A 22,086-nucleotide genomic window follows, 5' to 3' on the forward strand; every position below is an offset into this window, starting at 1 on the left:
TTGGGATTCTGTTTCAGTTTCAATTTCAGGGATGTAGGGACCCCTCCCTCCGAGAACACGTGGCACACATCTTGCAGTGACACGTGGCACGCATCTTACAGTGACACATGGCACGCATTGTCATCCGGGTCATCCTTATCCGGATCTTCCTATAAAGCACACATGACGCACTTTTTATCCGGATTGCCTCAAGGAAGAACAAACGACGCTTACAAAGCATAAACATCCGGACGACTTCCATTAATGCGTCTGCTCCACAATACATCCGGATAACCAACATGGGCTATCCGGATATGATTGTCCGGATCATTGACTAGAGTAAAGCGAGTCTTACACGCTATCACAACAACCAACCATGGCCCACGTCCCATCACCTACAGAGTGAAAGGACGGGTTGAGATGACAACAAGTCATTTCCCACGATCATTTTACATGATCACTTTTCACGATCTCTAACAGCCGCATCACCTACCACGATTTCTGACAGCTGCCCGTAGGATGGTGATGACCCTACTGCCATCTAAATATCATCATGACAACATAAAATATCTCCCCACCATTAATGAGAGGAACAATACTCCTGACACTATATATAAACTTTCACACGAAGAGGAAGGTAATCTCCAGACACCTAGAAAAAGGTCAACTGATTTATATCTCCTTCTCTAACCATGGCTAACAAAACCATCGGAGGGTGCGTCCGGACACCCTGTCCGAATGCCTTTTGCAGGTATAACGACTGAATCAAGAACCTTTGTGGGTTGAAATCGCGTGTCCATCCATTTGGCAACTACGTGGAACACCAGGAGCGCGAGGCATCAACAAGGGAGAGGTGTGTTTTGCGTGGGAGATATTGAGTCATTGACCTTTGGGCTTAGATACGCAGAGAACCTGATAAGGGATTACGGATGCCATGAATATGGACACCAAGGAAAAATGGAGAAGGAAAGGAAGAAAACCGAGTCTGTGGAAAAAAGGATGTCAAGCTTTGCATTTTTCCACTGCTAAATGGCAATGTGCACGAGAAAAATTCTATGGCTTGACACAACCTCATCAGAGTCTGCTCCAGAGAAGAATACTGGAATAGTGTAGGCTGTTTAGCCCCCCTTTTGACGACTTTTTTCTAAAACAGTTTGTCTTTCTTGAGGAATGCTAATTTGATATAAAATAATAAAATAAAATTAAAGTATTAAATTTTAAAATATATTTAAAAACTTCAAAACAAAACATGATAAAAGCATTTCGTCTCCCTAGATAAACTTTTGTTTTGATAACATCACTTTCCTACGCTGGGAAGAAAAGAAGAAAAGAGGATGAGGTTTTGTCTTTCTTTTTTGTAATACCAATTGTGGTGAAGTATAACGCACGTTCACCTTTTGGGTCCGCGGTGTCACGTTAAAATTTCCAACTGTGGGCCTGTGGCCCTCGTCCCTCTCCCTGGGAGTTTGCATGTCATGTGCGTATGTAGACTCTTTTTCAATAAAACTACCATTTATTAATTTCTTTATGGTCGTCTCACATCACAAAAAAGGAATAAAAAACATAAAAGAAAGTTTTGCTTTGAATTAAGGTTATATTTATGACTTTTAAAATGTGTGTTATTTTTTTATTTGATTTATTACAGAAATTTCCAAAAATAAAAAATAAGAAAGTATTATAAGAAGGGAAAAAAGAGAAACCAAAAAGGAAAAAATCACCATACCACATGATGTGATGGTTGCAATAGCACTATCGAAATGGAGGCTTCACACTCGCTTTTCATCAGACCTCATGAATCATGACGAGGTCAAGTTTCAAGGCCCTTTGTCATGGTCGCCATCTGGAGGCCCTGGGCGTACGCCATACCTTGAAAACGGCCTGTATATTATTATCAATTGCTAATCACCCCAGAAGCCAGAATCAACCACTACAAAGTGATATTATTCTTATCACCGGTTCCAAGGTAATGTAATCAATGACGTGAATTGGTAGGAGAGGAGGAATGAGTCTCTGGCTCAGAAACTTCAAAGCAAAGAGTGATAGAATATGGATGAGTGGAGCCTACCGATCTCAACGACAACCGCGGTTTCTTTCTTATTTCTCTGTCGACTCCCCACAATACTTGGTGTTTTCATCAGCATCAAAACAAACGTAATCTGGGTTCTAAACTTTTTGATACGCGTCTCAGGACATGGGGTTGGGGGGTATTATAAAGGATTGGAGTCAGTGGGTTTAGCGTGGAAAGTTCAACTCCAAGGAAGACTTTCCCACACCTTGCCTTTTATTGCCTTCACCGAAACCTTGGCATGTTTTTTTCTTTAGTGTCTCAGAGCAAGAATTTCAGTTTTGCTGCACTGGATTTGGCTTCAGGGTCAGCTGTTGAGGTGAGTCTTTTGGGCTTTCTTTTCTGGGTTTTCTTTTGGTTCAATCACTTCTGTGTGTCTATGGATTTGTAGTGGGTTGCAGACTGAGACCCATGAGTGAAGATTGTTTTATGGTTTTTGCTGCTTTAAAGTTTGTGTCTGAAACAAGTTCAACTGAGAATAAATATGAGAGGAAAGGCATCAGAAAACAGAAATGACTTTCTTTTCCATGAAATTACTTAGGAGCAATTTTAGGCAGGCAGATGAAAATTCGGGTGTATTTCAAGATTGAAACGCGTTTTTCAATTCTTAATTGTGGTTGGTTTTGTGGATTGTAGGTTGACTTGTCAAGTGAAGAGTCTTGGGTGTGATGGTATTTTCTGATTAGAGGTGAAATCTGTGAAATTCCATAGGAATCAGGAAGTCCTCTGCAAGTTGAGGTGGATTCAATGGACGGCAATATTGGAATGGAAGATGTTGGGACGGCAGTGCTGCAGGAACTGTGGAATAGAGTGACCCTTCAAGCTATGGTGTTTGTTGGTGAAACAAGTGACATGGTGTTTGAAAAGGGGTTCTTCCAAGAATTTTCCAAGAGCATATCTGAGCTAAGGGTCCTCTTGCAAGCCTTGAATGTTGAGAAGGTTGAAGCAGCAATGAGTGTGAGACCAACGAAAACCGCATTGGAGACCTTGGATTCTCAGCTGAAGAGAGCCTGCAAGATCATCAAAGACTACAAATCCAGGAGCAGCCTCAGTGTCTTACTTCAGTCGCGATCTGTGCTCTCACAGATGAAAGCTTTGGCTGAAGAGATTGCTAAGACAATATCTTCATGGCAACTTGTCAATCTCAATATCTCCGTCAATTTAAAATCCAAGACTGAACAAATAATTAACAGTCTGAGTTCAATGGAGTTCCATTCAGCGGTTGCAACAGAATCCCTTGCTACAGAGATAGAGAAATTGATAAATGAGAATGGCAGGAACCGACAAAATGCTATAAAGCTCCTGCAGAAGATTGGAGAAGCAGTTGGTGTGAGCTCAAATGCATCCCTGGTTCAGAATGAGCTGGCACTTTTGAAGAAGGAGAAAGAAGAGATGGAAGCTCAAAAGAAACAGGCAGAGGCATTTCAGTTATCTCAACTGATGCAGTTTTTGTATAGTACAGAAATTGTTATGAGCCCTCAAGATGAGGAAATTGCTGCATACCATCACCAATATCCAACTGAGTCTTTCAGATGCCCATTGTGCAAAGAGATGATGAGTGACCCAGTTGCAATCGTCTGTGGGCACAGCTTTGAGAGGAAGGCGATTCAGGAACATTTCTGGAGGGGAGAGAAGACCTGCCCCATATGCAGAGAAAGGCTCAGGTCCACGGAGCTTACTCCAAATCTTTCGCTTCGGAGCTCTATAGAAGAATGGAAGCAAAGAGACATGGACTTAAAATTCCAAGCTGCGCTCCCTGGAATCACCTCCAATGACCACTCTATACAGAACAGGGCCCTGAAGGAGATGCAAGTTCTGATGGAAAGGCCACGCTATACAGAAAAAGTTGCAGAGGAAGGCCTCATCTCAAAATTTGTGGAAATGCTCAAGAACAATCAGCCAAACAGAATTGCTGCACTGAAATGCCTTTTTTACTTGGCTAAATACTGTGATAATCACAAGGTAAGATCAGCCAAAAAACTGGGTGATGCAATTCCAACTCAAGTTCCCTCTATTCTCAATATAAGAGTTTTTCTTGTCTGAGATAAGCAGGAGGCCATCATTGAAGCAGGAGCTGTTCGCTGCATTGTGAGGCAGTTCTATAAAGGTGAAGCAGAACCTGATGCTGTTGCAGTCTTGTTGGAGCTGTCAGCAAGAGAAGCCCTTGCAGAAAAAATAGGGAATATCAGAGACTGCATTCCTGTTTTGGTATCTTTGCTCAATTACAGTAATCCTGATGTGTCACAGAAAGCCCATAAGGTGTTGCAGAACCTCTCCTACAACACTCACTTTGTAGTCAAGATGGCTGAAGCTGGATACTTCCAACAATTTGTTGCCCGCTTCAACCAAGGTAAACTGATACGTCAGGCGATGAACCTTTCTGCTCTCTACGGTTAAATCATTCCAGCAGTCTTTTCTTGCAGGACCCCATGAAACCAGAGCATCGATGGCTGCGGCCTTAATACAAATGGAACTCAAGGGGAACAGCATTAGGGAATTAGAAGACAAAACATTCATACACAACCTAGTCCAAATGCTTTCATCAAGTTCTCGAGCATGCATTTCAGCTGGCCTCAAATTAATCAAGAAGCTCGTAGCTTTCCCCAGGATGGTAAAGCGGCTTCTGGCAGATCCTGCCACAGTACCACCTTTGCTTGGCCTCATCTCAATTGTCAAGACCGACCCATGCTGGAACCAAGAAGCTGCTGCAATCCTTGCTCTACTGGTGGAAGGCAGTCAGTTCACTGAACACCAGATGTATCAGGGTTTGCAGGAATTGCAATCACAGCACAATATCAATCTCTTTTTGCAGCTCATAGCCAGTTCTGATCCCCAAACCAAGGTTCAGCTTTTGCACTTGCTGGTTGTTCTGGGCAATAAATTCGAAATGGCTAGAAACCTGATACGAACAGATAATGAAGCAATTTCCTACCTTTTTTCTTCCCTTGAAGGTGATCAGCTTGAGGTGAAACTATGGGCTATGAAACTCGTATACTGCATTTCTGAAGGTCATCCTGCTGGAGTTCCACTTCCACCATCCCCTGCAAAAGAAACAGCCATCAAAACCCTGGCAAACATCCTTTCAAATTCACCCAATATTGAAGAAAGATCCACTGCAGCTGGAATCATCAGCCAGCTTCCCAATGATGATATCATCATTGATGAGATACTATGTAAATCAGAGGTATTAAAAGCCATTCATGGAGTGATTTGCAACCTTGATGAGGAAAGCGATGGGACCAGAGCACCAGACAATTCAGACGCATCCTTACTGGAGAATGCTCTGGCAGCACTGCTACGCTACACAGAACCCACTAAGCCACAACTTTATAGGCAAGTGGGCAAGCTTGAATTGTATCCATTGCTGGTTCGCATCCTATCTAGGGGCAGCTCGCTAGCCAAGCAGCGGACAGCCACTGCACTTGCCCACCTATCCCGATCAACCAGCTTGTCAATCTCTGATTCAACTATCACGCGACAACAAGCTTTTCCACTGCTAAATGTAATGAAGTTCTTCTCCGGTATGTCCTGTTGCAGCTCAGAAATGGCAGAATGTGTAAACCTGTGTAGGGTTCATGGTGCTGCTTGTTCATCAAGGGACACATTCTGCCTTGTCAAGGTGGATGCACTGAAGCCACTAGTGCAAAATTTGAGTGAGAAAGAATCTGGTGTGGCAGAGGCTGCTTTGATGGCACTTGAAACTCTGCTAACAGACCACAGCACACTTCCCCATGCAACTGCTGCCATTGTGGATAGCCAGGGAGTGGTGGCCATTCTCCAAGTCCTGGAGAAGGGCGATTTGCCTGCCAAAATCAGAGCCCTAGACCTGTTCCAGAAGATCCTGGAGCATACAAGGATGAATGGCCCATTAGCTGAGAGGGCTGAAAGGATCCTTGTCCAGCTCCTACAAGATGATGATCTCAGGAAGAAAGTGGCTTTGGTGCTCAAGCAGATGGGCATCCTACCGGAGCAGTCTTCCTACTTTTAAGTTGGTTTCTTCTTGTACATTGTAAACCAGGAAAGTGGGGTGGGGGTGGAAATTGATCTAGAAGGTTAGATTACCAAAAGGGAACTTGTAAACTGACCAGGTCAACTTGTATAACCATATACATATGACATGTCTGATTTTTAATGAGGCATTATCTTGATTGTATTCTTGCAATGGAAAGGAATAAATGGAGGAGTTTATAACTTTTCTCTAATGAAGTTTATTAAGCCAACTACGCTGAACAAAATTCTCTGTAAGGAAGAAGCAATATGCATGAGAAACTCCAAGCTAAAGCAAATTTTAGTATGTTTTTCACGGTTCAATGCCTTCCACCTGCATGCTACTAGGTTTTATGCACATGCCTACAAAGTGTTGAATCCAAACTTGCGGCGTATTTTCCTTGTCAGAATGTATACATGAAAACCCAAAGATGTTCAGGAACACATGGATATGGGAGGTGTCACTTCATACAAGGATGCAGAAGAACATGCAGAACATTGTTGTCTCTCATGTCTACATTCCCAGGATTCACAAAATCATGACTAGCAGAAATGAGCAGCAGGGACAATGGAAACTTCTTCCATTGACCATAGCATTAATGTCAATACTCATCTATCTTATCTTTGTATAGGGAGAGAGGATGAAGCTAAAGCTAACTACAATGGATTCAGGCCAAAGCTGATCTTTTGTTCCTGGAAGCTACTGCCGTTGTATTCTTTTTTGGAAAAAAGGATGATAGAAGTTTATTAAAATGAAATCAATGAGCCCAAAGCAAGCTTTTATAGGAGCATTGTCATTATGAATGAACTTGAGTTTGGGGGTAATGGGATGAATATTTATATATTTAGTCAAAGAAAATACATCTTTTATTACTTGACTGGAAAGAGAACTTTAGTCCAAAATATGAATCAAATAAAAACAATTTACAAACCAAAGTTGTGAATCCGTTGGGATAAATAATAATCGGATGGTTGAGACTCTTGTTTTGGAATTCCTAAACCAAATCTACTAAAATGAGGTTGAGACCAACAAGGGGTTGGTTGGTTTATATTTATTTCCAAGTCAAGAGAAGAAGAATTCAAAGTATCAAGACTAAATCGCCAGACATTCACGGCTCCAACAAAGAAGAATTGCCATCCATCATCCATCTACATATAGCCTTTCCCATTTAGTGAGATTTCCCTATATAAATGGAACCAAAAGCATTGTCCAAGCAGAACTCAAAACCATCACAGATTTGACATATATTTCAATTCCCAATTTTCAGTTAAATCCCAACAATCTTGAGACAATGGCTTTGAGAGCAACAGTAAGTGCTTTCTCGTTGTGCTTATGACGTCAGTTTTATCATCCTCCATGGTTAATGCTGAGTTTTTCTTTATGGTTTAACTGGGTATTCTGTTGCAGGGCTATTGGAGATCAATGCTGAATCGTTTAGGAGCAAATAGGTCATTTGCAACATCAACCCCACCAAGAATGAAACAAGTCTCATCCACCTTTGACACTGCCCATGGTGGTCAGTCCAAGTTGAGAGGTATGATCAAATTAGAGTTTGCACCAGTGTATGTGGTGGTGGGGATGGTGTTGGTGGTCGTGGGGATGGCTGTGCACACCGCCAAGCAGCAGTTGTTGCACGCACCGGCAGTGACCTTCAGCAAGAAGAAGAGGGGGAACATGGCAGAGGTGTATGACCCTGACGCTGCTTTTGAGTCGGCCAACAAGTTTCTCACCAAATCTTTCCTCAGAAAGGTTGCCCACATTCAGGACAATGAAAAGACCATTCCTGACCCCATGAGGGGTGATGCATTTAGCAGGTATGCATGAAAATTACCAATCTCAATTTATACAAATTCAGTTCAAAAAACATAAGTTCTTATATGGTATGTGTGGATCATATTTGAATCCATGCTGAATGATGATTGCTGTTGAAGTGTATGTAGCCCTCGTCGTACAGAGACACTTAAATCTGCTGGGGTGGAGTCGGGCAGTCGCTGAACCAAGGATCATGGTTGAGGGGGTTGATTGGTGTCTCTTAGCAAAATGTGGAACATATGCTCTTCTTTTTTTTTTTTTTCAAATTGACCTGGGCGTCATGTTGTAAATAGAATTTTGGGCTTTCATTTTTGTAGCTGTGGAAGGTAGTTTTCCTCCTCTAACCCTGAATTTTGGTGTGGCAGAGAGAGTTTTAAGGCTTATATCCACCCATTTGATATTTGACTTGTAAAATAAAGACACCATTGCTGCTTTGCTGTGGTAACTCTGTTTGGATGATCTTTGGAAGTTTCTGCTAATCTAATAGTTGATATTTCAAAATAACCTTGAAGACAACAATTGTAGATCGTTAGAAATCCTATAAAAGGTTAACATAATGGATCCAACATTGTTTATAACGTCTGAGTTCTTCAAATTCATGTCCAGTGGAGAGAGTTGAGGTCAATCTCAGGAGATAAATAATTGGCACTGGGTTTAGAGATATGAATATGCTCTAGTTTGACATTCTTGAAGAGGATTAGCAGAGTGGGATTCTCTACTCAGCTGATTGCCTCTTCACTGAGTTCAAAGGATCAATAGGAGGTTGTGGATTTGTTGACATTCTCATTGTGAAAGCAACTGCATCAATATCATACATGTTTGGCAGTTGGCAATATAAAATTGGTGTTAGGCTCATATTTTCTACAACCTGCAAGCCAGTATCACTACCACCAATTATACGAATAGGCATCAATTCTTAAGGACGACAAAGAAGGAAGAGCATACCACATGCTCAAATGGAGGAACGTGGTTCTATAATTCTTTTGGAAATAAGTTTGATATCTAGAAACAGGTAAAAGGAACAAAGAATCTTGAAAGACTTCTTTTATCTTGTTCATGTTGCCTAAAGGACAACCTGTGGGCCTTTGAATTATTCATTGAAAAGTCAACTGGAATAGATTGATTTCTGAAGCTGCAGTTTTATGGTCAACCACATCCCAAGCCCTAAGTTTTTCAATACTCTACTGAGAAAATCCTATTTGGAACCTGAGCATGAGTCTCAGCCTTGTTTAAGGCTGGGCTGAACCTATGCGCAACATTCTGCCTCCTGGAAACTTCTCTAACTATAGTTTCATCAACACAGATTATTGCTACATGTCTTGCTTGTGAATGATCTCCATTGGAATTGACTCAAGTAAGTACGGATCAAGAATCAAATCTTGGGATAGTATTATACATTCGCCTGACCATTGGGATGGGCGAAGAGGCAATGCAGATACTTTTCCCATATTCCCATAGGTATCAAACTTCAGTGTGCAGTAGTTGACACAGCGACCACCTTTCTGGGGTTTGTACAAGATAAACTCATTAGTGGATGAAGAATAGCAAACCATTTACTAATTTATGTGGTTTGGAATTTGATGGTGTGAAAAGATATAGAGATATGGATAAAGATTGCGATAATAAGCGCAAGATTCACGCATCTTTGGATTGTTTTGAGTTGCAGCTAGGTGTCCTTATATGAAGAGCATGGAGGTTTGTAATTTCCGGTATCAGCAACAAAGAGCAGGTGTGAATTGTAGAGAGTAAATGAGGAAGTTGTCAATCTCCCTCAAAGGCTTCCAATTTTCCTGGCTGATTATCAAGGTTGGAAAGTTGGAAGACAGTGGGGGACCTTGGAAGCTTACCCCAGAATCAATATTACTCATCTGGTTATTTGGTACCAGTTTCCCTGATCATTGGGAAGACGGCAAGATTGATTTGAGGTGAGATGTTTCCTCTTCTTCTCAAGAGATTGTGCTTGCTTTTTAGAGATTAATGCTAATGCCCATGATACTCCAAATCACAAATCATTTCTTGGAGAAGAGATTTGGGGGGATAAGGAGAAAAACTCTTAGTACCACACTTCTACCAATCTCATTTCATGGCTCCTTTCAACTACACCCTTGCAGTTTCATCACTAGTCACATGGCATTTTCACCTCGTCAAATAATGATTAGGGTTTATGAAGCATTTCAAACATTGCCTTATTCTGCAATTATTTAGAAGCATACCTTATATAGATGATACCACAATTTCATTTATCCTCTGATGAATGCATTTACCTGCAGAGGAGAAAACATCTAAATGAATTGCCCTCACCAAGTGCCATAACTGTCCAAACCATCCAAACTTCTTTTCAGGGAAAAGTAATGTTCATGGTAAAGCATAAAATCAAATATCCATGATATGATTCATTAAGGGATGAAAATTTGGTAAAACCCATTACTCATAAACAAGCTCCTCTACCATCAAATGTTTAATAAGAACTTTTCAAAAGGGCCTCTGGTTTTTCTGAGACTGCTAAAGTATCCAACAAATCGAGAAAAATCAATATCAACCAAAATCCCCAAAATACACACTATATCACAACATTCCCCCCAATATCCATGAAAACAGTTCAATGTACAACCTGTATCCTGCCATATCTTAACCAAACCTGCGCATGCCTCTCCCTTCTTGCAGGAAACTAGAATCTAAAAACATCTTTTTAATGCATCCAGGCAATGGCAGCAACTGATCCCAATCAGCCAGGTTAGCAAATGTTTCTGTTGGCTCTAAGATAAAAAGACGCCCAATACTGCACTATAATTGAGGCTCTACAATCCAACTTCAACGGACTCCATGAATCTTCTCTCTGACTGTTGAACCATGTTGCATTCCAAATTCAGCAGCCAACATATGTATATCAGGTGTTATCTCCCAGTTCCCTTTATGGTCCCGGTTTGTGTGTCTCGGCTGGGGTCCGCACCTCTCTGATCCGCCAATACTATCAATTTGGCTATGTATATCTTCAAACTCCTCAGCAGCAACAGCTTGTCGTTTCCCCATTTCTATGTCAAAGCTCCTTTTGGGCATCTCAGGGCTCATAGCATGGCCCAAGGACATTGAAGTGTTGAAAACAGAAGAAGAGTCTCCCTTCACCTGAGCACGGAAGTTGTTCTTAGAACTAGGAATTTTAGAGAAGAAGATCTCCCTAATATTGCGCCAGAATCCAAGGTTATGAGGATTCATTTTCCCATCATATCGATACCGGAAATTCTCATATGTGGTCTGCATAAAAAATAGAAATTAGGGAGGAAAAAAAGTGAATATAAATGGAAACAATGAACAGAAAATACAGGTTAAGTGTAAGGAGAAGGAAGAAACCTGATTGGTGAAAATTAAGTAGAGATGAAAAGCAGTGAGACCTCCAACAAACCAAGCTGCTATGAATGTGTATAGTATGAGAATTCCTGAAACAGGGGACTTCAGAAAAGCCCTCCCAAGACTACAATGGTATGCTTCCATTATTCTCTCAATGTTTACCCAGCAGAAAGCAAAAACATATAGGCAGAGCATGGTTGTGGAGGACACAAACATGAAGAAGAATCTATAATTCCTCTGCAAATAATACAATGTAAACTGTTAAGCCTACAAAAAGAGAAAAAAGCTTTCCACATCCTGCATAGACAATTAAAAACCCCAAAATTCATTTGAGATAATAACCATGAATACAGAATCATACATGTCAAACAATGATCATGAATAATTAAAGGATGATATACATTCTACATAGGGAACATTTAATATTTGAAAACTCCAATACCTAGAGCACCTTATTTCTTGCTCAGTTGGCTTGCAAGTGATAGAGAGAGACCACAACAGCTAACTTGTTACGACCAAGTATGTTATGGTAAAATATTAGGAAGATCAAGAGGTTTGAACTATTAGAGGTCATTTTTTGTGTGGACAACCATGTCTTTTTCCTTTGAAACAAATTTTTGAGAATTTTTTCAAACAAAAACACTGGAGAATCATCTCAATATAGTCTCTAATATATTATAATGGTTCTTATGTATACTGCATTGGTTTCATTCCACCATCGTTTCAAAGAAAAAAAGGCCATTCAAAGTTAAAAAAAATGGTTGGCAGACTCCTATTAGAATCTTATCATGATCTGTCGGTGCTACTTTTAGGCTACATGAATCCTTTCTTCCTTCCTACTCTATCTAGAGACATCTTCTTTAGAACTTTGGTGATCATGTTGTTTCTCACTATGTCTACACATGGTGACCTCGTTGAGTTGAACTAAAAAAAAAAGAGCATGGAAATATAATATTACTCACAAAACTTTTTGTATGGTAGGCTTTGCAACTAAAATGTCTTTGTTTCTTTTCCTGTATTATAAAATAAGCCCTTAAAAATTTATTTGTCCTTTAGAACTCAGTTGCATAGAGCTGGTTTGACACCCTGCAAAAGAACTGTGGTTTTACAAGTCTAGAAAATTATTGAGCGGGGATAGGGACCTAATCACCAGTTCGCCTCAAAATTTAAGCAAACTACTGTCACAATAAATTCAGTAAATTTGAATGATTTCAACACCAAATGGTAAGTGCGAGAAATTCTAAGAATGGATAACATCAAATTTATTTATGGAAAGAATTTCTACACCTGGAGCATACCTTTCCAATACATTGCCCTACCCATGGGCAATGGTGGTCAAAACGATCAACACAGTTATTACATATAGAGCAATGAGAGCATCTTGGCGGGCGATATAGCATGCATGTTTGGCAGTATTTGACCTTGACTACCATCCCATTGACCATGACATCTTTTGTGGGAGGTATATTAGGAGCACCACTCTGGCTTCCTACCCAGTCTGTGGAGATACCAGAGGCAGTGTCGTCTTCTGGTTCAGGAGGATGTGGATTACGGGGAATAATGCCAGGATCTCTTGCAGAAGTAAGGAAGAGAAGGATCATAATCTGCCACAGTTGACAAGCTTACAACATCAATTAATAATTTGTCAGAGAAGTCAAGAGTGTCAGGAAAATGCAAGTGGTTAATGAAAGGTCTCATGAAAGATTTTATACATTGTATGGTTTAATAAGAGATATTCAACAAAAACAGCAATTTTTCCTATTGGTTCTCTTCATCTATATTTTAATACTTCATTGTATTTAAACAAGGGGAAAACATACAAATTATGTGTTTTTTGTAAGAAGAAAAAAATACCACAGATATCCAATGTTCCATAAAAAAATGCACCATATCTAACAAACATGGACAGCAGTATCAAGTTATTGATGTAAGTTGTCTAACATGTGGGCTAAAAAATCTGAAAATATGTTCAACATGGAAACAATGCCAATGGAGCCACTGGTTTATCAATTTTTGGCGGGACCAAAACAACCACATTATTATGCAAAAATTAATAATTCCCCAATCTGGAGAGACAATACATTTACTAAGAATGGTACTTGCGAAAATTTAAGAAGCAAACACGTGTACACACATCATATATATGTGTATAAAGACCAATGTGGAGTACCATTTCATAATACAATCACAAATTCTAATTGTGGCCCTATCAAATTAATCAGAAGAAATGTTTATTTTTGCCTTAAAGCAAATCCCTGGGGCACAAGATAAGCTCCATTAGATCCTCTTTCACAATGTCCAAAACACGATTGAGTATAAACTTTAGGTTTGTTAAGTATTTCAAATTTAACTTTGAACTGCCCCAGTTTTATCAATACTTCAATCTATAGGGAGTTTCATCAACATCTTGTCAGAAACACCTGACCAAATTAGAATTACAGATAGAAGATTATCATATCTTATTATTTTTTTATCATTTATAACAGTAAATGTTTTGGTAGTACATAGGATGTCAAGATGTAACAGGAATAGATCTTTAAGAAGCTCGGTAATTAAAAGTAAGCAAAAGAAGGAGAACTCACATATACTGTGAGCGCAACAGAAATACCAACAATAAGATTGCCAAAATGGTGGTTGAATTCATCAATGAGCCTTTGAGAAACAAAAGCACAGAATAGTATTACTGGAACCACAATCATGGACACCGTAAGCAACAGAGACCTTGCATCTGGACCAAATATAAGTCTTCCACCACAGAAGAATCTCTGCAAGAGATTCACAAGACTATGTCAGATGTTCGGGTTAGTTGAGAGAAGCAAAAGACAAAATATATTGGCTGTGTTAAAAAATCAAAATACACAAATTGCAGAACCTTGTATAACTTTCAAGTACAACATATGGACCAAGAAATATCAAAGATGATCAATATCGATTTAAAAAACAGCTGCCCAAACGTGGAAACAACAAAAACAGGAATGTGACAAAAATTACTCAAAAGAAGCATTCAAAATACACATGGCCTGCCCCAAAATAAATTTCCATCCCCAATAAAACAGCAGAGAACCAACAATAAGTGGTGTTTTATACACATGGGTGTATGTCAGTTTCTATTGAGAATTTGTTCATGTCAAAGCAGAAATAAATTTTGCTTGAATAGCATTTGGCAGCTTCAAGTTTCCAAAGACATAATTATCTTCAGTGACAATTTTGTTGTTGGAAACTTCAACTTGTTTCCTAGTCAAAGAAGACCACTAAGTCAATTTCTCCAATAATACATATGAAGATGGCTCAGCCAGGTAAAATCCAAACGGAATTGTAGCCAGAACATATATAGAAGAAAAAGACGAGGGAGGCAAAGGATATAGCTTGTCAGAAAGCGAAGAAGTAACATCAAGAGGAAAATGCAAATGGGACAGCTTACATTGCTGCCTTTCCAGATTTGATAAACCCTCATTGTTGGGGTATTGGTATCAATGATTCGCCGGTTAGAGTCGGATAGCTGCGGAGGCAGCGGTGCTGTATAGAATTTTCCCTGCATATTGGCCAGATCTTTTGCCCTACAAGCTCCAAAACTAACACATTTCACCCAAAGAAATCTGTAATCTGCAGCAAAACCACACCCGAAATGACCCTCATCAGATAATCAAGAGAAACAAACACATAAATGTATATAAGCATACTGAAATTTCTTGGAACCCAAATCACAAAGAGTCTTTCTTTTCTTGACCCACATGGATTGAAAGAGATAGAAAAAGGGTCATCTTACATTGAAGAAAAATAAAATGGGAAGAAGAAGAACACGACGGCGAGGAAGATCCATGGAATCACGAAAATGTTAGAGGAGAATCATTCATAACAAAAAAAAGGAGTTTTCTTTTTGTATAGAAAGCTATGGAGGAAGCCCGGAAGCCCTCGTCTTTCATGACAAAAATCATCAGAAACCCGCAGCAGGCATCTATGGAATGGCATTCAATTATGGTAATAAAAACCAAAAAAGGCAGAAGAATGAAGAGAACCTGAATCAAAAGAAGATGATCTACAAATCTTACCTTAGAGAAAACAAACGAAAAAAAAAAGGGGAAATGGGTGGGGAGAGAGAACAGGAGCCAAAGCTGTCACCGTGAAAGAAACGAGAAGGGGAGGCTCAAACCCACGTCTTGTTTCAGAGTTTGGCAGAGACAAATGAAGAGAGACAAGTCTCTCTTTGTCTCTGCTCGGACAGTACGGATCAAGCCGGTCCCTGTTTCTCTGCGCCCAGAGGCAGAGGAGAAGACAGGAGCAGAAGGTGATTCTTCTTCTGCCCTTGGCACACCCACCCCACGATTCTATTTGTTCGTGACAAGTCGGATCTCCAATTTCAACGCTAATGCTGCCACCCACCTCTACTCTATGGAATTACTCGCCACACAAATGCTACGTCGTCTTTGCCGGATCAACTTTCTCACTCTCTTCCCTCCTCCAATCCCCCACCAACTCCACTTTGGTTTCCCCTCTCTCTCTTTCTCACTCTTCTTTTCCTTTTTCCTATTAATTATCCTAGTCTCCCTGTTTGGCTGCCCAGAAAATGTATTTCACCAACAGGAAAGTAATGCCTTTTTTCGATGTCATTTTGATTTTTCTTGACCAAAATAAAGCAAAATTCATCTGCATTTATTATTTTACAAATCCAAATTGTTTGAAGCTCAAAAACAGTAAAGCAAATATGAATTTAATTCTGAATAACATATGATGCCAGTTCCTCCTTAATCACACTGTAGACGCATGCAAACGGTGGTCATAGACTGGCCCACATAAAGAAAAATTGCTGATGTAAATAATTTAACCCAACCCAGTTTTTTATTTGATTTATTAAACTTAATGGAATAATTCTTTCATAATCTCGTAATTAAGATTCAGAGTATGATCAGAGCCCAAATTTGTTAATGTTTTTTCAGAATTGGAGTAAAGATTTTTTGGGTAGTGGAGTTTCTTTCTCGGTGCCTTTGTTTGTTTTGGAAGTTTTGTTTTTTTTCATTTATACAGATTTAAAGAAAAAACCAGCCCCAAAAGCAATGATAAGAGCAGGGTTCAAAGCAAAATAAGAAACACCTTAACTTTAATCAGAGCCAGCTGGGCATTGGGTAGTTTGCCAACTTTTCAAACAAAAGAATTTTTTTTTAAGATAAAATAACTGACACCCAAATCCAGAAAATGGATGGAGCCCACCACCTTGTGAGCTTCATTGTAATCAATCTTACGTTAAAAAACCAAATTCATTTCACAATATTGGACACTTGAAGGCAAAGATCTATCGTCCATCCAACTGAGAAGATGAAATTTGGAAGGGGAAAACTGAAAAAGAGAAGGAATGGGAAGGAAACGCAGAAAATGAAAGGATAGAGGGGAAAAGGACGAGAAGGAAGTCAAAAGTAAAATCAATGACAGTGACCCATTTGCACTGCCCAACGTGGTCTCCCTCAATGCCTCCGTTCTTTTTATTTTTTTGAACAAAAGTGCCTGTCAACACTCTCTTTACCCCATTACCCCCATCTCACTCTTTGGGTTTGTTCTGGTTATTTTGTAAAACCATGGTATTACCCACATACTTTTCCCTTTGGAAACTGGATTAGTATCACAAACACAACAGAATTGGAGAGCTTCTAAACCTTAAAAGGCAAGCAGTCTTGAATCCCATAATAAATTCCACAGTTGGTGATACAATTATTGATAGAGAGACAAGGCCACTTTCTGACTGCACTATGGTATTGAAGTATTATTTGTTAATAGACTGTTAACTACTGATGCTAACATTAGAAGTTGCTATCATGACTACAAAGTCATGTGAACCTGCCCAGATTATTTATCACGCATGTGAGCCCGCAATCATTAGCCTAACTACTAACAGAGAGACCACATACAATATTCAAACTGGTGCCTTGGGATGGGTTTCATGATCAGCCTCATTACCCAAGCCCAGCTCTTGATTTTGGGTTGGGCTTGCTTGGTGGGCTTGCCTGTACTGATTGAGAGATGCCCACAAAGTGAAACTGGATTTTGAGTGTGTGCATGGGCATGTGGTTTGTAAAAGTTTGCCAGCTTTGGCAGGGGAATAGGTTCTCAGACTCTTTATTCCTCAAAGTTGCTTATCAGGTTTGGATTCTGACCACTGCTCATTCCCTTATGTAGCAGCTTCCTGAGGCTGTGGGGAAACTGAGAGATCATAAAGTTGGGTGAAAGCTGTGAGCTTAATGGGTACTCTGAATTTGACTGTACAGGTTCTTGACATCTCTCCCAAGGTCACCCTCTCAGACTTGAATATCTTTTTCTCTTACTGTGGAACTGTTGACAACATCCAGCTCTGCAGGTAAACAATCTTTTTTGTATGTACTTCTGCTTAATTTTCATGCTTCATCTGTGGCTTAATTTGCTCGTGTTTAACAGAAAAAATGACCAGACACAGTTGGCTTTTGTGACATTCAAGCAGCCTTATGCCTTTCAAACTGCACTTCTCCTAAATGTAAGCCACAAAAATTACCAACGATTGAGTGATATTCTTGGTGTTTTAATGCAGTAAAATCAATGAAAGCACTTATTTTCCATTCCTTTTGTTTGCCTAGTTGCCTAATAACATTGACCATGTTGTGAAATTCACTATGATGTGTGTACTATTCTTATGGTTTTAGATAAGGTTATTCGTGAGTTAAAAGGCCTCCCATGATTTGATGAATCTTAGGGTTTTGTTAGGGCTCTGTTGTATTCTCTCCCCTATAAATTGCATGTAGTTTTTTTTAAATTCATGGCTTCATAGGAGAGCAATTCAACTCTGCTATGGCTAATACCCTATACGGTATGCTCGTTAGTATTCAATGAGTTATCACTACTTGCTTCATTTACAAACAGGGAGCTGTTATTGGAGATAGTCCAATTCGCATACTGGCCTTACAGAATTTGGCAATTCATCCCATCCCAGACAAAAGGAATTGCAAAACCCAGGTATTTTTTTCCCTCCTGCTTAGAATTGAATGAAACTTATCATTGTTCTTCTCTTTCTTATCTGAGCAAGTTCTTAAAGAAATTGAGTACTCTGTAGAGATTCCATTTGATCACCTCCACTGATCAAACCATGGTTAAACATGGGTGGCCTCTAAAATTTGCAACGAAGAACCCTTTTTGACCTTTAAGTTAATTTACCAAACGCCCTCTTGGTGTTTAACTTTTTCTTGAATATATTTGCAGCTTGGCATTCATCAACAGTCTGATAGAGCAATAAACATCTCATTATGTATGATGGTTGAAGGAGTAAATTTAAGACAAACTGCATGTATGCTGTTCAGTTGTCCATTAGATTTGCTTGTCATGAAATAATTCATTGGATGGTTAATTAATCATGTGCATATGGCCTTCAAATGCAGCATTACACCATAAGGTTCTGTGTGTATACATTCGATTGCTAATAGGTGTGAGTGACTGACAATGGACCCCCTAAAAGGGCACTTGATTTTAATTTTTGGAGATATAAAAACCAAAAATATTCAATACAAATGCAAAAAAGATCAAAAAGGACTAACTGAAAGGATACATCATTCATGCCATTACATACATTCACGAGGAGACTGTCTTGGAGCCACACAGCAAGCTCTAACTTCTGAGAAGGTTCATCTTGAGTCCTGATATTACTATTAGCTCTGGGTTTATCAGATAATTGATAGCCATGTAGATAATTCGCCAACATTACCATATCTAGGTTGAATTATCATCCACAATTCCCAGATAGTTCTTGTAGTTTAGCTTTGTGATCGGTGATCAAGGTCGAATTCAAGTAATCATAAGATTCATAACAACTTAGGTTCATGGTAAGACAACAAACAGATAATGGGCTGGCCCAGTTGTTTTGGCAAGGCATAATCAGTATCTAGTATATATGCAGAATAAGGAGAAGCAAGGAATCTTTCCAGTAGTGAACTCTGCTATACAAGGCATAGCTTCAAAAAGTATGGAGATGTTTAACAAGACTGCTGATGAGTTGGAGGAGAATTGCAAGCTTTCAGAGAAGGGCAGAGCACTAATGCACCAGACAAGATTGGCAATCTGTGCTGCTGAGAAGGGGGCAGGTCAACTTGGCACAGCTATCATGAATAACGAGTATGTTTCAAATGGCTCCATTTGGTTGTCTGGTGTGGTGGACAGGGCCTCCAAATATGCCACTGCCAGGAAGCAGAAATGAGCCTCCTTTAGTATCTGAAAAGGGATTGAACTATTTTGGCTGCATGATCACAGCTTTTCAAAACCTTGTGTGATTAACTATTTCTACTATACAGTACTGATGTAATAATGCTGTAATTCTCCATGGTGCGGGTTTTTTCTAATATCTACCCATTTGATTTGTTATTGATTTGTACATCAAAAGTCTTTGAACCGTCATGAAATGCAACTAACCAAACTGATTTTTTCTATGCTTCCATATTAAATTTGATCCATGAGTTGGTAAGTGTCATTTCTTTCTTCCTGCTAAGAAGAAAAAGGAGTCCGGTTAGTTGAAAAAGTAATCATTTTGATTTTGTCTATGTGGAATTCTTGAGAGATTGTTGAATTAGATGCAGGGAAAAAGAGTATCGTGGATCATCGTACATCCAGGAAAATGTGCGATGCCCTGAATTTAAACATGGGAAGTGTTATGCAAATTGGGCCCATATGCTCTATGTTTTGGAATCATTGAAATTCAGCCTTGGATTGAACTCCAAAATAAGACTCTGAGGGGTTGGTATGAAGGATTTTGCATATATATGATCCATTTTCTCAGGAGTATTTGCAGACAAAGAGACAGAAATAGATATTCCACTTTGACCAACCATTGAACCATCCTCCATCAATGGCTCAGAACCTCCCGTATATGAGCTTGGGGTTTAATTGGAAGAAAGGAGCCTCTAAACCTTTGAACACAACGAAAATTTAGGCAATACGGAGGGGTATTAAAGTAGTTTGGAGTGATCCCAAGTCAATGATTGTGATGGAAACATTGAGCGTGGAACCTACTCTTGCTTTGTAGACCTTTCATTCTCTTGTATCCCGATTACACACAGAAAAAACAATAAATAAAAATAAATAAAAATAAAAACGGGTATAAAGAAAAGAATGGCTTCTTTCTTTTTGGTTGTTCAAACTGATCTAGAGAAGAACCAAAATATCAGTCATGGAATCAGCAGACTCCATGGAACTCAAGGTAATCTCCTGCAAGCATCTCAAGGCCTTCAATTTCTTCCAGAAGCTAGTAGTCTATGCTGTGGTTTCCATCATCAGCGATGAATCCAAGAACAGCAATCAAAAGCATCAAATACAGTGCCTTCAGCGGCAAAAGACCCCGGTTGATAGGGATGGAAATGGGAATCCTGAGTGGAACCACCAGCTGCAGTTTGATCTCAGGGACATCTCACTTGCTGATTCTGCTAATTACTACGTCAAATTCAGTCTCCGCTGCGAGGGTATCGTCTTTGGGAACAAAACTATTGGTGAAGTTTGTGTTCCATTGAAGGAACTGATCGATGAGTTCAACAGAGCTGTCAGGTTTGTAAGCTATCAGGTCAGGACTACTGATGGAAAACCCAATGGCGTACTGAATTTTTCTTATAAACTGAACATAAAAGGAAGTGATTTACCAGCAGTTGAGGCACCAGAGGATGAACATCTTCCTTACCCCTCAGTGGAAGTTGAGGAGTTTCATGCTCCTAAAAAGGATAGTTGCTACCCTTCAGTGGATGTTTCTACCTTGCCAGCAATTAGTATATCCACTCCATATCATACACCGGAGTTCCATAACATGGGACCACCACAGCTGCCACTGCCACCGCCACCACCACCAGCAGCAGTTCCTATGATGATGGCTGGGGCCTATTATCATCCACTCCCATGCCCACTGGTGTATGCATCACAGCCTTATTATGATCATGGTCTCTGCAGGTACCCTAGCGCCGCTGGTGCTGTTGGAGGAGTGGAGGGGGCTGATGGTGATGGGTGGAGGATGGGACTAGGGACCATAAGAGATGGCTTCCAAGGTTCATGGACTTTCAGGTGACTTTGCAGTACTGCAGGGAATACATTCTGATATATCTACTCCTTGCAACAGCAGCAGCAGATCTGTCAGTAAAAAATGCTCCTTAGTTGTCACCCCTTCCTTTTAGTTCTACTTCTATTTGAAAAAATTAGGCCCTCTTTTCTCCTGTACAAAGGACCTTACTTCATATATGATGATAAATCTTAGTCCTTCTTCCTTTGTAGTACGAATCTGCCCTCAGTGAGTAAAAGAGACATTGGAATCATTTATGCAGACTTGACATTTGCTTTATTTGTTCTATCTACTCCAACTCAATAAATCCTTGTGTTGTAGGGCACCATTCTATTTCTTGACAAGCTTGTGCAGCCTTTTCTATGAACATTGCTCTTATGATATATTACCGAGAATTCATTTAATGGTGATTTTAGGGAGTGCTTCTAACCTTTTTAGCACTTGAAAACAATTTTATGCCAAACAATTTTCAAGTACTAGAAAGGTTCAAGCTCTAAATCACATTGAACGATTTTCTGTCTTTATCTTTTGTTGGTGCTGCCTTTAACCCTCCTAAATTCACTCAATTTTTGATAAACTTATACCTCTTATACAAGCAAAAGTAATCCAATTACCCAGGCTAATGCCAAATCATTTCTCAGCTTCAATTTTAACTGAACATCTGTATGAGATCCTTAATTTCAACTTTAACCAACACTGGCATATTCATAAAGTGCTTTTGTACCTAATCAAGTGTTGGGTGGTACTCATAACGTGTTTTGTGTGGATCCGTAGAGGTGCTTTTGTTACCTAATTGTCTGGGTCCTTGATGTGCATTGACCTAAATTAAACTTGAGGGAGAAGTTGGTGTTCATCATC

General features: G+C 39.7%; 5 protein-coding genes and 1 non-coding gene across 12 annotated transcripts; 5 read left to right on the top strand and 1 right to left on the bottom strand.

The window, feature by feature from the left end:
- The first annotated feature begins 1,891 nt into the window (after positions 1–1,891).
- LOC100243730 (U-box domain-containing protein 43) lies at positions 1,892–6,246 on the top strand. Of its 3 annotated transcripts, none has more exons than XM_010659201.3 (4): positions 1,892–2,363; positions 2,756–4,006; positions 4,094–4,394; positions 4,468–6,246. In XM_010659201.3, exons 1-4 carry the CDS (start codon positions 2,286–2,288, stop codon positions 6,030–6,032), a joined length of 3,195 nt encoding a protein of 1,064 aa, XP_010657503.1. In that variant the 5' UTR covers positions 1,892–2,285; the 3' UTR covers positions 6,033–6,246. The 3 variants fall into 3 exon arrangements, with proteins under 3 accessions (XP_010657503.1, XP_010657509.1, XP_010657515.1); XM_010659207.3 differs by having other exon boundaries at positions 1,894–2,363; positions 4,097–4,394; XM_010659213.3 differs by having other exon boundaries at positions 1,896–2,363; positions 2,681–4,006.
- Positions 6,247–7,168: 922 nt separating this feature from the next.
- LOC100266041 (uncharacterized) lies at positions 7,169–8,300 on the top strand. The gene is made up of 3 exons (XM_002273256.4): positions 7,169–7,341; positions 7,440–7,846; positions 7,964–8,300. The coding sequence occupies exons 1-3, from the start codon at positions 7,324–7,326 to the stop codon at positions 8,025–8,027; spliced, it is 489 nt and encodes a 162-aa protein (XP_002273292.1). The 5' UTR covers positions 7,169–7,323; the 3' UTR covers positions 8,028–8,300.
- A 1,298-nt stretch (positions 8,301–9,598) lies between these two features.
- On the top strand, positions 9,599–9,692 carry MIR477A (microRNA MIR477a). Its single transcript, NR_127859.1, has one exon. It is a non-coding gene; the product is annotated as a microRNA MIR477a (primary transcript).
- A 562-nt stretch (positions 9,693–10,254) lies between these two features.
- LOC100255765 (probable protein S-acyltransferase 7) lies at positions 10,255–16,071 on the bottom strand. Of its 5 annotated transcripts, XM_019222689.2 has the most exons (7): positions 15,239–16,071; positions 14,956–15,144; positions 14,611–14,792; positions 13,772–13,954; positions 12,488–12,793; positions 11,193–11,426; positions 10,255–11,096 (listed from the first exon to the last, which is right to left on the bottom strand). In XM_019222689.2, the coding sequence occupies exons 3-7, from the start codon at positions 14,725–14,727 to the stop codon at positions 10,656–10,658; spliced, it is 1,281 nt and encodes a 426-aa protein (XP_019078234.1). In that variant the 5' UTR covers positions 14,728–14,792; positions 14,956–15,144; positions 15,239–16,071; the 3' UTR covers positions 10,255–10,655. The 5 variants fall into 5 exon arrangements, with proteins under 5 accessions (XP_019078234.1, XP_010657527.1, XP_010657531.1 ...); XM_010659225.3 differs by lacking the exon at positions 14,956–15,144 and having other exon boundaries at positions 15,570–16,071; XM_010659229.3 differs by lacking the exon at positions 14,956–15,144 and having other exon boundaries at positions 15,506–16,071.
- A 1,230-nt stretch (positions 16,072–17,301) lies between these two features.
- Positions 17,302–19,566, top strand: LOC104880947 (uncharacterized). Its single transcript, XM_010659243.3, has 4 exons — positions 17,302–17,532; positions 17,610–17,685; positions 18,069–18,161; positions 19,096–19,566. The coding sequence occupies exons 1-4, from the start codon at positions 17,417–17,419 to the stop codon at positions 19,390–19,392; spliced, it is 582 nt and encodes a 193-aa protein (XP_010657545.1). The 5' UTR covers positions 17,302–17,416; the 3' UTR covers positions 19,393–19,566.
- Positions 19,567–20,294: 728 nt separating this feature from the next.
- Positions 20,295–21,556, top strand: LOC100245456 (protein SRC2 homolog). Its single transcript, XM_002268478.4, has one exon. The coding sequence runs from the start codon at positions 20,359–20,361 to the stop codon at positions 21,235–21,237; it is 879 nt and encodes a 292-aa protein (XP_002268514.1). The 5' UTR covers positions 20,295–20,358; the 3' UTR covers positions 21,238–21,556.
- The last annotated feature ends 530 nt before the right edge of the window (positions 21,557–22,086 follow it).

This window comes from Vitis vinifera, chromosome 1 (assembly GCF_030704535.1).
Source record: "Vitis vinifera cultivar Pinot Noir 40024 chromosome 1, ASM3070453v1".
NCBI classification, from domain to species: Eukaryota; Viridiplantae; Streptophyta; class Magnoliopsida; order Vitales; family Vitaceae; genus Vitis; species Vitis vinifera.